At 46.9% G+C, this 14,651-nt stretch overlaps 6 protein-coding genes across 6 annotated transcripts, besides 4 other annotated features; 2 read left to right on the forward strand and 4 right to left on the reverse strand.

Moving 5' to 3' along the window:
• Positions 1-1,884: part of a mobile genetic element that runs on past the window's edge.
• Positions 91-706, forward strand: TSTA_110090 (uncharacterized protein; the record flags this gene model as incomplete). Its single annotated transcript, XM_002488540.1, has 2 exons — positions 91-348; positions 562-706. Coding segments are annotated over 2 exons (403 nt in total), but the record flags the coding sequence as incomplete, so codon positions are not given.
• On the forward strand, positions 1,884-2,157 carry TSTA_110100 (uncharacterized protein; the record flags this gene model as incomplete). Its single annotated transcript, XM_002488541.1, has 3 exons — positions 1,884-1,945; positions 2,012-2,111; positions 2,143-2,157. The coding sequence occupies 3 exons, from the start codon at positions 1,884-1,886 to the stop codon at positions 2,155-2,157; spliced, it is 177 nt and encodes a 58-aa protein (XP_002488586.1).
• Positions 2,158-2,201: 44 nt separating this feature from the next.
• Positions 2,202-2,230: a microsatellite.
• Positions 2,231-3,494: 1,264 nt separating this feature from the next.
• TSTA_110110 (uncharacterized protein) lies at positions 3,495-5,174 on the reverse strand (the record flags this gene model as incomplete). Its single annotated transcript, XM_002488542.1, has 2 exons — positions 3,495-4,519; positions 5,108-5,174. 2 exons carry the CDS (start codon positions 5,172-5,174, stop codon positions 3,495-3,497), a joined length of 1,092 nt encoding a protein of 363 aa, XP_002488587.1.
• Positions 4,878-4,898: a microsatellite.
• Positions 5,175-5,213: 39 nt separating the features above from the next.
• Positions 5,214-8,819: a mobile genetic element.
• TSTA_110120 (uncharacterized protein) lies at positions 5,631-6,344 on the reverse strand (the record flags this gene model as incomplete). The annotated part of the gene is made up of 3 exons (XM_002488543.1): positions 5,631-5,795; positions 5,940-6,181; positions 6,224-6,344. The coding sequence occupies 3 exons, from the start codon at positions 6,342-6,344 to the stop codon at positions 5,631-5,633; spliced, it is 528 nt and encodes a 175-aa protein (XP_002488588.1).
• TSTA_110130 (polymerase, putative) lies at positions 7,020-8,352 on the reverse strand (the record flags this gene model as incomplete). The annotated part of the gene is made up of 2 exons (XM_002488544.1): positions 7,020-7,885; positions 8,292-8,352. The coding sequence occupies 2 exons, from the start codon at positions 8,350-8,352 to the stop codon at positions 7,020-7,022; spliced, it is 927 nt and encodes a 308-aa protein (XP_002488589.1).
• Positions 8,820-8,850: 31 nt separating the features above from the next.
• Positions 8,851-14,212, reverse strand: TSTA_110140 (WD repeat-containing protein, putative; the record flags this gene model as incomplete). The annotated part of the gene is made up of 8 exons (XM_002488545.1): positions 8,851-8,981; positions 9,065-9,100; positions 9,148-9,349; positions 9,413-9,475; positions 9,500-9,790; positions 9,938-10,169; positions 10,566-12,568; positions 12,623-14,212. 8 exons carry the CDS (start codon positions 14,210-14,212, stop codon positions 8,851-8,853), a joined length of 4,548 nt encoding a protein of 1,515 aa, XP_002488590.1.
• Between the last annotated feature and the right edge of the window lie 439 nt (positions 14,213-14,651).

Here is a 14,651-nt window from a genome sequence, read left to right on the forward strand (position 1 = left end):
GCATTCAATAGAGTGAACGCCTCAAGCCTCGACGCCCGCCTGCAGGCCAAAGGGATCCCAGTTATTACCAGACACTAGATCCGCAGCTTCATGGAAAGCCGCTATGCCAGTATCTCCTTCGACGACTTTCAAATAGAGATCTCCTCTCTCGAACACACGGGCCTAGCGCAAGGGTCCCCGCTGTCCCCCATCTTATTTAGGTTTTTTAACTCTGACCTGGTTGACCAGCCTGTCGACTACTACGGAGGCGCGTCAGCTTTCATCGATAACTACTTTCGATGGCGAGCTGGTCCCTCCGCAGAAGATAATGTCAGAAAGATCCAGGAAGAGGATATACTGCGCATTAAGGTATGGGCCCAACAGACAGGATCCGCATTTAATGTGAAGAAAACCATACTAATCCACCTCACAAGATCTAAAAGACAGCATGGGGTAGGACAAATTACAATCAATAGGATGACCATTAAGCCCAGCGACACAGCAAAGCTCCTCAGCATAGTCTTTGATTAGGAGATATAGTAGAAGGAACATGTACAATAAACCATCAAACGCGCAACCCAGGTGAACATTGCCCTTGGGGGACTGAGGCATCTCCGCCTAGAGCAGATGCGACAACTCTACCAAGTATGCGTAACACCAATTGTGGATTATGCATCCACCGTCTGGCACAACCCGTTGAAGGATAAGGTCTACCTGCGGACGCTAGGTACTGTGTAGAGAATAGCCCTCATTCGCATTCTCTCTACATTCAAGACCATATCCACCGTAGCGCTTGAGGTCAAATCCTGCATACTGCCAACCCGCTTACGACTCAAACAATATGCACAGATCGTCGCTGCCCGCCTCAGCACCCTCCCAGACGACCATCCAGGCCGCGCGATGGTGGTCCGAGCAGCCTCACAAAGCCTATATATAGGAACTAGACCTTGGTTCCCTCTTGCAGAAACCCTGCAGACAATAGATCTCACCTGACTCTGGGCCCTAGAAACTATTAACGCAACCCCTCCACCACCATGGCGGACCCTAGCGTTCCTAGAGATCGATATCGAACCAGACCATGACAAAGCCAAACACAAAGCATCTGCTCTCCAAAATGTAGCTGGCATTATGGTTTTCTCAGATACGTTAGGCCAACATAACCATCTAGAAGCCGCAGCGGTCGCCCTAGACTGAAATAATAATGTGATCTAACAGCGGAAAGTCAGCATTGGCTCCATGGAATACTGGTCAGTATATGCAGCCAAGCTTATGGCTATATACTATGCTATTAGTCTTGTCCTCAAGATCGCGATGGAAACTTGGCAAGCTATGACAGATAGATAGGAACCAGCAACTATCCTGAGTGATAACATGTCAGCGCTTCAAGCCCTCTTTAATGCACAGAATAAGTTAGGATAGAGGATCATCCAAGCGGTTCAACAATTAGCGCAAGAGTTGCAAACACGGGGAATCCCACTCCACCTCTAGTGGGTGCCGGGACATTGCGGTGACCCAGGCAATGAGGTGGCCGATCGGCTGGCCAAAGAAGCCGTGGGCCCCAAGAAAGAACACCCCTTTCAACATCTACTGTCGTGGGAGAAAGGATTTATCCGCAACTGAATCCAGAAGGAATGGGAGCAGGGATAGAAGATGTTGGGGAAGGGCCGCCATCTCCACTGGATAGACCCAAACCTACCCTCAGTCTACACCCGGAGAATGTACGGCTTGCTGCAATAGAATCGCAGCTACCTACTCACGCAGCTCCGAACAGGCCATTCATGGCTTGCAACACATAGCAAACTACACAAACTCTGAGAAGACGATAAATGCGAGTGTGAGGCCATAGAAATGGTAATTCACGTTCTAATTGACTGCTCTAAATTGAGGGTCCCACGACAAGAGCTATGGAGGAAGATTGGGACTACCTTCAACGATATTTCAAACATGCTGGGAGGAAGGTTTCAAGGTAAGAAAGGTAAAGAGGATAATATGCAAGGCGGTAGCATCATCAGTGCAGTACTAGACTTTGCAGAGGCATCACAGAGGTTTCAAAGCCGCGCGCCATAGGGCCACTCAACACAACGCCAGGCACTAAGGCCATCATAGGCCGTGACGAGGCTCTAAATTCGTCGGTATGTAATAGTTTACTGTACATAAAGATAGACAAGGATTAGATAGTGTTTTACCTGCATATCGCTTCGGCGAGGGGTCAGTGTATGAATACAACAACAACAACAACAACAACAACGACTGTAATAAACACGACTAACTCACAGCAAGTGAATATTTGATAGTCAAAAGTAATATATAAAACAACAAGATAAATTGTAAAAGAGTGGATTGTGTGACAGGAATGTACATGTACTGTACGGAGTTGCTATGAAACTGATGCAGATTTCAAGCCAGAAACAAATGAATGTGAGAGCAGCGAACGGTTTTTAATACCCACAAGGTTGTGAGTAGCTCGTAAGTACAACATGGATTAACTTATGTAATTAATATTAGAGATTCAGGGATATAATGCTTAAGTAATCGCATTCGCCCCTGCTATGACGAAGATAAGTAAGTCTATAGTATACAGGTAAGGCATCTCTTCACCAGCCCACGTTGATATAGCGCCCATAGGGATTAAAACCAAATTATAGAGCCTTACTACACTAAATACATGTCTTTTCGATGGCTTTTCTGATTCACATCCCTCTGTTGCTGAACTTTGAGTGGCCGTTTTTACCTTCAACCTTAAATGCAATGTCAGTGTCACAGTATATACTGGAATCCAGAGTTGGCTGTCCCTCCCTGGAAGATGCTTAGTTCACACTTTTACCAAACTGTTACCGCGGTTGTCCAACAACAGCTAATGCTGACCGATCGCTGCTGAAAATCATTACTTGTCTGTTATAGGCCTGCTGCTATTGCTTAGCTCAGCTGTGTCTGGGTTCGGTTCTGTTAGTATTGCTAGCGTTGTAGTATAGCTAGCCATTACATTGTTTGCAATGTTGACCTGGATGTCCTTAATGCTGCTTCTCATGCCTACCATGCACCCTAAGCCAGCCTGCATATGAATGAATGGATGACCCGTTTAATGGTACAGTAACCTCAAGCAGCCAAGACAGACAATATATCTATAGTTTGTCAGCAACGGTTCACCTGTCGTTGAGGTCTTGCGTGTAAATGCGTTAGACCTAGCATCAGAGAGGGCCCTGTGATCCCCGTCCGGGCTCCCTTGTGGGGAGGGCAAGTGTCTTTTGTATTGATCTATGTACATAGGGAGGTGGATGAAAAGATCAAGTCTTAACCGTGATTAATCCCCATGATTTCCTTACTATAATGCGTTTATTTCAGTCATACAGGTGTCATGTATATAGTGTTGCATTTTTCTAATCAAGATACCATATTGAGTACAGTATTACTGTACATGATCTTGTTGACTTCAGAATTAAAAACATACTAACAAAATCACCGGCGTCCACCAGGTATAACTGCCTCATGAGAGTCATCCGCGCGCCATCCGCAAGTTAATTTGTCATCTCTGACACAGAAAAGACTTTTTCATGCTTTTGTGCCTTCTCAACGTACCCATTCTCTCCATCATACAAGCCAATACGTAATGTTTGTTCATCACCAGCACTACGATCTTCAAACATTTTGGCAAGGAATTGATTTTTCAGACTTGCCTCACTCAAACATTTATGTTCAGCAAAAGCAAGAATACTGTTCTCCTCGACATTGGTTTTCTCCCATGAATAGGTCTCATGGAGTTGTAATGTAAGATAGGGGAAAAGGCAATAAATTCGCCTTCCTGTAATGAAGTTCGCAAAACCAGTCGTCTTGATACTGGAGAAGACTGCATTGATCGAAGTAGTATTCTCTGTTTTTGTAACCGATACCATCTTGTTTCGCTCCTGATTGTACCATATAATCATAGGCTGGCCATTGAACAGAAGTGCTGAGCGTTCTTTTCCGTAGCCGTGCAAGGACAGGAAGGATTGCAGCCACCAGTATCCTCCCGTATCACTGTAGATATCGAGACATAGATTTTTGCCCTCGGGCGAGCATTTACCCTGCGTGAGGACCCAGAGAGGAAAATCTCCATAAATAATGCTGTCAGAATCACGCAGACCTTTCAAAAAACTCTCAACGTCTCCAAAATATGCGTTTAATTTCTCCCAGCAAAATTTTTTAATTAGTTCATTATTGCTCGGATCATTTTGCTTTTGCTTCGTCGCTGTGCGCATAACCTCCGTCGCCTCTTTGCACATAACCTCCACCATGTCTGTGTCGCCATTCATCACTGCAAGATCTAAGGGGCTGACGTTATGGATGTTTCGAAAATACAAATTGGCGCCCCTGGCCACCAGCTTTCGTACAATGTCTAAATCCCGGACGCTGGCATAGTGGTGTAAGGGGGTGTTCTTGCAAACGGGGTCTGCAACATTAGGATCTAGTTGCGCTATGAGAAAGTCTCTGATTTCGAAATAGGCTCCTGGGACGTTCTGGATGATCGGTAAAAGTCTTTGGAAAATACCCTCAGGAGAAGAGTCTTCAGATATCAAAGAGCAACTTGAATCTGGCCAGAACAGAGTACTATCGTCATCTTTGGTAGAGCACATTTTCCGATAAGAGGCCATACACACAGTAGAACCGGAGATGGAAAATTTGGGCATATAACATATATGGTCAGAAATCACCAACTTATACTGTACACTGAAATTCTAATCAAGGCTTTATATTAATAGAACTGTACAACTTTTTATTCGGCGCTTACGTGAGTGTCGAGGGGTTTATAGGAGAAGATCTGTCATAGAGTAAGCCCGCTGACAGAATCACGTACATCTAATATGCTCCAAACCCATAAGTGTGCCAGAGCCTTTCGGCGCACGTCTCTGACTCTGAATACAGTGTGTGTGTGTGTGTGTGTGATTCATACCCTGACCCCTCGCCGAAGCGATATGCAGGATACAACTATCTAATCCTTATCTATGTCTATGTACAGTAATCCATTACATAAAGACGAATTTAGAGCCTTGTCACGGCCTATGGTGGCTAACATGCCGGGTGTTCTGTCAGCAGCCCTATGGCGCCTGGCTTTGAAACCTCTATGATGCCTCTGCAAAGTCTAGTACTGCACCTAAGATGCTACCGCCTTGCATATCATCCTCCTTATCTTGCTTACCTTGACTTCCTCCTCCCAGCATGTCTGAAATATTATTAAATGCAGTCCCGATCTTCTTCCATAGTTCTTGTCGTATGCTCTTCAATTTGGGACAGTGAATTAGGATGTGAACCACTGTTTCTATTGCTCCATATTCACACTTGTCATCCTCTCTATGGCCATGTAGTTTGCCATGTGTTGCTAGCCATGAGTGGCCAGTTCGGAGTTGGGTGAGCAGGTAGGCTCAATTGCGTGGCAGCGAGCTATACATCCTCTGGGTACAAACTGCAGGTAGATCTCTATCTATCCGGCGAAGGTGGCCTCTGTTCTTGGAGGTTCTCCATCTCTGCTCCCAGTCTTCTTGGATTTGGTTGCGGATGAAACCTTTTTCTCATGAAAAAAGATGTTGGAAGGGGTATTCTTTGTCTGGGCCAACTGCTTCTTTAGCCAGTTAATCGGCTACTTCATTTTCTAGGTTACCACAGTATCCTGGCACCTATTAGAGATGGAGTGGAATTCCCCGCGCTTTTAACTCCTGGGCTGCTTGCCGAACCGCTTGAATAATCCTCTGGCCTGATTTGTTCCATGTGTTTGAGATGGCTTGGAGTGCTGACATGCTGTCACTAAGGATAGTTACCAGTTCCTGTTGGCCTACTAGGGTGACCTAATTCTCCATTGCAATCTTAAGGACAAGGCTGATAGTATAGTATATTGCCATAAGCTCTGCTGCATACACCGACTAGTATTCCATAGAGCCAATGCAGACTTTCTAGTGCTAGATGATGTTATGGTTCTGGTCTAGCGCTACTGCTGCGGCTCCTAGTGCGTTCTGTTGGCCTAATGCATCAGAGAAGACTATGATGCCAGATGCTTTTTGCCTAGCAGATGCTTTATCTTTGGCTTTATCCCAGTCTAGTTCAATGTCGATTTCTACAAATGCTGGTGTCTGCCATGGTGGTGGGGGGGTTGGATCAATTGTTTCTAGAGCCTGGAGTCGAGTAAGGTCCATTGTCCGCAGGGTCTCCGCCAGAGGGAATCGAGGTCCGCTTCCTATATGGTTGCTCCGTGTTGCTGCTCAGGTCACTACTGTACGGCCTGGGTGATCCTCTGGAAGGGTGCTGAGGCGGGCAGCCACTATTTGGGCGCGTTGTTTGAGTCGTAAATTGGTTGGTAGCACATAGGCTTCCACCTCTAGGGCTGCCGTGGATGCCATCTTGAAGGCAGAGAGAATGCGAATAAGGGCAGTTTGTTATACCGTTCCCAGCGTTCTCAGGTGTATCTTATCCTTTAGTGGGTTGTGCCAGATGATGGATACATAATCCACAATTGGTGTCACGCATGCTTGGTAGAGTTGTCTCATCTGCTCTGGATGGAGGTGTCTCAATCCCCCCAGGGCAATATTCACCTGGGTTGCTCGCTTGACTATTTGCTATACATGTTCCTTCCACCGCATCTCCTTGTCGAAAATCACACCTAGAAGTTTTACTGTATCGCTTGGCTTAATTACTGTCCCATTTATTGTGATCTATCCTACTCTATGCTGCCTTTTGGACCTTGTCAGGTGAATTAGTTCTGTTTTCTTCATATTAAATGAGGATCCTGTCTATTGGGCCCATGCCTCGATGCAGGGGATATCCTCTTCCTGAATCTTTCTGATATTGTCTTCCACAGACTGACTGGCTTACCATTGAAAGTAGTCGTCAATAAAAGCTAACGCGCCACCATAGTGGTTGATGGGCTGGTCGACCAGGTCGGAGTTGAAGAATCTAAATAAGATTGGGGACAGCGGGGATCCCTGTGCCAGACTAGCATTCTCGAGCGGGGAGATCTCTGTCTGAAAATCGTTGAAGGAGATGCTGGCGTACCGGCTCTTCATGAAGCTCCGGATCTAGCGTCTGGCTACGGTTGGGATGCCTTTAGCCTGCAAGTGGGCATCAAGGCTTGAGTCGTTTACTCCATTGAATGCCCCTTTGAGATCAAATGCCACCAGCGTGATCACCTTTGACTGTAGCCACGCGCGATCGATCGCATTTGCCAGGGTTAAGAGCGCTTGTTCTGTATTACGTCCTGGCCGGCCTCCAAACTGGGTATCTGGGAGTAGTTTATAGGACTCAGCCCAGAATGACAGTCTGCGAGCCATGACAGCCTCTAGTACCTTCCCCAGGGTGTTCAGTAGGGAGATAGGTCGGTATGCTTCTGGAGAACCGTAGTCTGGCTTCCCGGATTTCCTCAGCACTATGATGCGCGCTCGCTTCCACCGATGGGGGTAGTAGCCTAATTCCACTGATTTTGTAAAGATATAGGTAATCACCTTCCAGAGATATGGCCATAGATGCTTCCAAACAAGGGTTATGATCTCATCCTCCCCTGGAGCTGTCATTCTCTTGGTGGCTTTGAGTGACCAATAAACCTCCAGTTCTGTGATTGGGTGCCATGGTATTTTCTCTAAGGGTAGTACCAGGTCTTCTTTCTCTGGGTCTGCCATCTTCGGGAAGAAGATTTCTAGAAACACTCTGGCCTTTGCGTTGTTTTCGGTGACCTCCTCGGATCCCACCTTTAGTGGCGGGATATTTGTGTATGAGTCTCGTGGGCGCATGTATATTGCTGCTTTCCAGAGAGTGGCCCTTTTTGGGCCTTTTTTATAGAATCTCTCTCTCCCAACGAAGACACTTAGCTTCTCGATGGTTCTAGTCCATTCTCGTCGTTTCTGACGCATGTCGTTGAAGAGAGATGTGGTAATTGGGTGGCTACTGCCTAGGGTAGCACAGCTAGTCTGCCATCTTCAGCATATTTAATTCAGGAGAGTCTGCTGGGGTTTGAGCTCTAGCATAAACCAGCGTTTTAAGTAGAGTGATAGTTTTTGCAATGGGACGTGCTAGTCGAGAACTACTATTATGGTTTCCACTAGTTGGTTGACTTTGTTGTCAAGGTCTGCAGTGGAGTGTATTTCTAGTGCTTGACCGAGCGACTTAACTAGTCTTTAGCCAATTTTAGCCCAGTCAGCTCTATCATATGCTCTCTTAGGTTTTGCATTTTCATTATGTTCTAGTCGCAGGTCCTATTCAGAGTATGTTCCACGATGGTCCGATCTATAGTTATCATAGTAGAGCTGGCACTTGATCAGTGTGGTTAGGTCATTAGTGAGTGTCAAGTCAAGAACTGATGTCTTCCCTGGGTGGCTTGGTAACTAGTATGTTGGGGTCCCTGGGGGTAAGCACCATTGAAGCTGATATTCTTAAAAGAAGTTGATCAGCTCTTCCGCTTGAGCGGTGAAAACATGGCTGACAGAGCGGTGGCTCCATACAGAATAATGTTGGTTGAAGTCTCCCGCTAGTATCAGCCTTGTGAATTTATTAGATTCCCTGGTGTGCTATTCAATAGTGTTTTTAATTTCTTTTAGTGCTGATTTAGCAGAGGTTGTGCTAGTGGCTTGGTATATATCTAGTGATGGGATGTAAACCAAGAAGATAAGGAACTGTATCTCTGCAGTCCATACTTTGATGGCCACCAGATCTGGGTGGTTACAATGGATTTAGCGATGGGAGGAAGTTGAGATTCGCTTATTGACATAGAGGAGGCTGCGGAATCGGATAGATTCATTGGTATTTAGGTATGTTGGTCGATAGAGTCGCCAAGCACTGTGGTTGACGTAGGTGCGATATGTGGTGATCGATGGTTCCTAGATTAATAGTAGATCCAGGTTCTGGCTCTGGTGATCGTTAATGAGGGCTTCCATTCCTGCCCTGGATTTCCAGATGTTCAACTGTAGTAGACATAGTGTTGATGACATTATTGGGAGGAATTCGGGTTAAGAGGTGCTTGGCACCTTTTGTGCCCAGTAGGATGTTCTCTATTGCAGTCTGTACACCTTAGCCGTATTCCTAGAGGGTAGTTGTGTTGCTTGTATTGGCTACTACAGTGGCTGCATTTTACCTGTTCCTTGCATGACCAAGCTAGATGGCCAAACTTCTAGCAGCAATAGTATCTTTTTAGTTTAACTTTGTAGGGTTCTACACTTCTGATATATCTTTGTCCAACTAGGAGGCCATTACTGATGATAGATTCTGCTGCCTCTGGTATATTTAGCCAGATGCCCATAGATGCGGACTTTCCTAGCGGGCTATCCTTCTTCTTTAGCCATGCAATATCCTCGATTTCAAATCTCTTCTCGGCCAGGTCATTCTCTTCCATAATCTTCTCAATTCCTTCTTTCTTTTCCTTGTCTAAGTCAAAGTCTTCTGTTGGCACTCAGTAAACTACAATACCGAATCAGGGTTTCACCAGCTTGGTTTTGTTTCCTAGTTCTTCCAGCCATGCGGTGTTGTTCTGGGCTGTTTCAGCCGACTAAGCATCTCTGAATCTAATTACATAGCCTATCTTAGTGGTGCCAACACCCGCTACCTGTACATCTTTGATGGGTTCGGTGGTTGATAAGGCCATTCTAATATGTTTATTCGCGGTATCAGTAGGCAGGAATCTTATGAAATTGTCCTTGTTGTTTCCATTGTTATCTGCTGTTTCTAGCCGTGCAGTGCTGATTTGGACGCAGTTCAGTTCTTTCTGGGGTCGTGGGATTATGTTGATCGCTGATGGGTTGATTGCGGAGGCAACTTCAGCCCATGGTTTTAGGGGTAGGTTTATAGTTGCTTGGTTCTCTATCTAGGTGCATAGCGCCTGGATCTCCTCCTGCAATCTCGCGTTCTGTTCTCTCAGGGTGATTTGTTCTGTTTTAATTTGTTAGATTTCTGCTCTTGCTAACTTGATTATGTTGGTCTGTTGGATGATCGCTGTATTTAGGCTGTTAACGAGTTTCGCAACCATTTGGTACGAGATTCTTTTGCTATTGTTTAATGGGGGGAATTCAACTACTAGGGTTCGTAGGGTTTCTGCTTGTAGATTCTGTCTCCGGCCTAGGGCTCTTGGGATGGCCTCATTCCGTGCAGAGTTTTCTGGTGTCTGCGGACCGCCTTCGGGTACTGCCATCGGGCCGTTTTTAGCTCCCGTTCGGCACGCCTCCTCGCTCACGGTTCTCCAGTTCCTTGTCGTAGAGTTCTCTATCAGTTACAGTGCCTTGCAAAATCAGTTCATCGTATACAGTGCCTTGCAAAATCAGTTTCCCTCCTGAACTCATTGAAATTCTTTTCAAATCTCTATATGAAACAGCATTGAAACGAGCTAGTCTATTAAAAGTTAGTTGGAGTCTAACCACATCCGGTGTAAATGGTACTGAACGGTAATATGAACCGAGATTCTTGTATGATACCTGTATGGCCCACTTTGACAGCTACGACTATAAATCGTAACAAATGCAACAGAAAAGTAGAGGCAACTTAAATACAGTATAAATCCCGACACGTCCCAAGCCCTTCTTTTAAAATTGATATTTGAAAATATTAGAGTAGTTACACCATCAATGAAACATCATTATATAAACTTCAGAAAAGTAACTCGACCTGAAACATGTCCCATGACAAGCATGCTCTCATACACGGCGGAACAAGTTACCCGATACTCAACAGGCAACCAAATGGCATTGGAATCATTGCGAGTCAGCCACTGACCCTTCACTAGTATGTTTTTATAAGGACTGCTTGCTGTTTGGGATAGACTGCAAACATGAAGAGATTCAATATTGAATCGCCCTTGATTAGTCTCCAGAAATTTACCGTCAGGAGAGAACGCCACTGCATAAACCGAACCAGAATGGCCTTGGAGCGTCTGCCGCAGAGTGCCAGTCGCTGAATCCCACAGCTTGATCGTCTCATCACCAGAGCCTGAGGCCACTAGCTTGCCGTCGGGAGAGAACGCCACTGCATTAACCCAACCAGAATGGCCTTGGAGCGTCTGCCGCAGAGTGCCAGTCGCTGAATCCCACAGCTTGACCGTCTGATCACCAGAGCCTGAGGCCACTAGCTTACCGTCGGGAGAGAATGCCACTGCATAAACCCAAAAAGAATGGCCTTCGAGCGTCTGCCGCAGAGTGCCAGTCGCTGAATCCCACAGCTTGATCGTATCATCACTAGAGCCTGAGGCCACTAGCTTGCCGTCGGGAGAGAACGCCACTGCATAAACCCAACCAGAATCTTCGAGCGTCTGCCGCAGAGTGCCAGTCGCTGAATCCCACAGCTTGATCGTATCATCACCAGAGCCTGAGGCCACTAGCTTGCCGTCGGGAGAGAACGCCACTGCATTAACCCAACCAGAATGGCCTTCGAGCGTCTGCCGCAGAGTGCCAGTCGCTGAATTCCACAGCTTGACCATCTGATCACCAGAGCCTGAGGCCACTAGCTTGCCGTCAGGAGAGAACGCCACTGCATAAACCTGACCAGAATGGCCTTCGAGCGTCTGCCGCAGAGTGCCAGTCGCTGGATCCCACAGCTTGACCGTCCGACCAGAACCTGAGGCCACTAGCTTGCCGTCGGGAGAGAACGCCACTGCATAAACCGAACCAGAATGTCCTTGGAGCGTCTGCCGCAGAGTGCCAGTCGCTGAATCCCACAGCTTGATCGTCCGATCACTAGAGCCTGAGGCCACTAGCTTGCCGTCGGGAGAGAACGCCACTGCATGAACCGAACCAGAATGGCCTTGGAGCGTCTGCCGCAGAGTGCCAGTCGCTGGATCCCACAGCTTGACCGTCCGACCAGAACCTGAGGCCACTACCTTGCTGTCAGGAGAGAACGCCACTGCATCAACCGAATTAGAATGGCCTTCGAGCTTCTGCTGCAGAGTGCCAGTCGCTGAATCCCACAGCTTGATCGTCCGATCACTAGAGCCTGAGGCCACTAGCTTGCCGTCGGGAGAGAACGCCACTGCATGAACCGAACCAGAATGGCCTTGGAGCGTCTGCCGCAGAGTGCCAGTCGCTGAATCCCACAGCTTGACCGTCCGACCAGAACCTGAGGCCACTAGCTTGCTGTCAGGAGAGAACGCCACTGCATCAACCGAATCAGAATGGCCTTCAAGCGTCCGCCGCAGAGTGCCAGTCGCTGAATCCCACAGCTTAATCGTATCATCACCAGAGCCTGAGGCCACTAGCTTGCCGTCGGGAGAGAACGCCACTGCATTAACCCAACCAGAATGGCCTTGGAGCGTCTGCCGCAGAGTGCCAGTCGCTGAATCCCACAGCTTGACCGTCTGATCACCAGAGCCTGAGGCCACTAGCTTGCCGTCAGGAGAGAACGCCACTGCCCGAACCTGGTGAGAATGGCTTTCAAGGGTCTGCAACATTGCACTCCAGGCTGACTCCACTTCTGGTAATTTCTGAATCCAGCTAGGGATCTTATTGATATATTTATTCCTGATTATACTTTTTTCTGGTATGAAAATAAGTGCCGATGCATAGAGCTGGAGAGGCGCCTGATCAATCACTGAGATGTTCTTTCGAATGAACCGCATTGCGTCGTTAAGGAATCTGTATATTTCCGTGTCCTTATCACTCTTGATAGATTGTTAGAACAAGGAATCCTATATGATCAATTTGGAGACACATACTGCAACAGTCTGTAAGGTCTGAATTAGCTGAATACTTTCTGCAATTCTTCCTAAAAGGCTCAATGATTCCAGCCAATGTAAAAAGTGATCCTCTATAAACACATGGACTGGATCACCGTCATGGATGCGTGTCTGACTCTCTTTCAAATGGTATACCCAGAAGCGGCAAACATATTGTATAACTGGTGGTAAGTGGTTGCCTATGATTTTGCCATCGATCTTAGCTCGTAGTGTCCCATGGCCCGGCAGGTTGCATATATTTTGTTGAAGAATTCCCGGTTGGGACATTCGTTCAAGGCATTTAGCCATGATCATCTTGTGAGTTTCCATCTCGTCCACCCAGAATGGGTTCATGTGACGTTTGTCAGGGTCAATGAGGAAGTCACGGAATGAAAGGTGCAACATCCTTATCGGAGAGTCCGTAGAGGATGGCACACTCAGGACAGAATGGAGAGATGAAAGATGTCCCTCAATCTGTTGACTGTCGATATTAAGCAAAGATGCTAGAGATGACCGTGAAAGGGGCTCTGCTAAGAGAATAATTGTGCCTACAATGCGTCGAAACTTATCTATCTCAGAATCAGTTCCCATTCTGCGATATTCAAAACCCCTTTTCAGCTGGCCTGACGGGTCTGACCACAGGGGATCTTTCTTATTTGGCGGAATGCGAGAGAGGAGGTCTTTTGTATAAGCAGCCGCGGCCATTGCAGCATACCCTTGCCACTCTTTGTTCTTGTGAGAGTCTGAGTAGTCACAAATCCCCCGTATGACCAGGCATGGGAAATGATTCATCAACCCTGCTGCTTCCATCTCAAAACATAGAACATCCTTTTCTTCCGCAAGTCGGTCACGGATCACAGCATCCTTCATTAGCTGGTTTCCCGAGGCGATCAAGCCATAGTGAATGACCGGGTCATCCTCATGCTCTGCTCGCTCGCGTCGCTCGACCAAACATGATGGATCGTTAGCACAGAGCTCTGCACAGGTCTTTGTATGGGTGATTTCGGCTTTGAAAAGTCTATCAGAACTAGGCTGCGGTCGTCTATATTTCTGACGTAGTCTTGGATTTCTTTCAAGTATCGATTCCATAACCTCTTCAAGTCGATGTCCCTTCCTCTCGTGCTGGGCCTGGATCCCTGCCACTGCCGCGCGTAGTATCTGCGGTGGTTGATTCAGGAATCCTGTATAATGGAAGGCCTGCTTCTGTATTGTTTTTCCAAAGTCATACTGGAAAACACCGCCATCGCCGTCACGAGGCGCGCTAACCACAATATCGCCAAGACGGATATCATGCTTTCTACTTGGTGCCCCACCACCAATACCCACCATCAAGCCGATCCTGACATTTGGAAAACTGTGAAGCATATTTGTGGCCACACTAGCAGCTAAAGCTGTTCCATATTCACCGTCAGGTAACACGGCTATGACGACGTTATGCTTTCCAAGCCTGCCCAATGTGTAGTCGTTGGTGTCATTAGGCGAGACAAACTCCGGTGGTTCATGCTCGTCATCGAGGAATTCTTGTGCGGCAACGTATTCTGTGTTTAATGCACAGATCCATCCGACTGTGTAGTCCTGAGGGTTAGACATCCTTAGCAATCGAGGATGTTCGCCACGCGCCAGCGGAATCGATTTTCAGATGTTGAGTTTTGGCCGATTATGGATGGTTCTCGATTAACTCAGATCGAAGTGGCCGAGTTGTGATCGTTTCGAGCCTGATAGTCCAGCCATCTGCAAGTCAGCTTATCCAAAGAACATGATCATCAAAGGAGAGGACATTAGTTTGACATGAAGATGGTACAGCAATTCAGCCTCGTCTTCAGTCACCCCGCTCGCCACGTGACACCTGTCTGCCTACTACGACGATACGTGTAATTTACGAAGAGGTTCGGTCACAACAATGTTTCGTATTATACAAGCGAACATTCTAGAACAGGAATATTTAAACGCTTAACCGTATACGAACTAGTTTGTTTCAAGTATGGGATTGAAAGAGAAAGAGAATGAGTTCATGAGGGAAACTGATTTT

Source organism: Talaromyces stipitatus, genomic scaffold, assembly GCF_000003125.1.
Source record: "Talaromyces stipitatus ATCC 10500 scf_1105507295491 genomic scaffold, whole genome shotgun sequence".
Classification (NCBI taxonomy): Eukaryota; Fungi; Ascomycota; class Eurotiomycetes; order Eurotiales; family Trichocomaceae; genus Talaromyces; species Talaromyces stipitatus.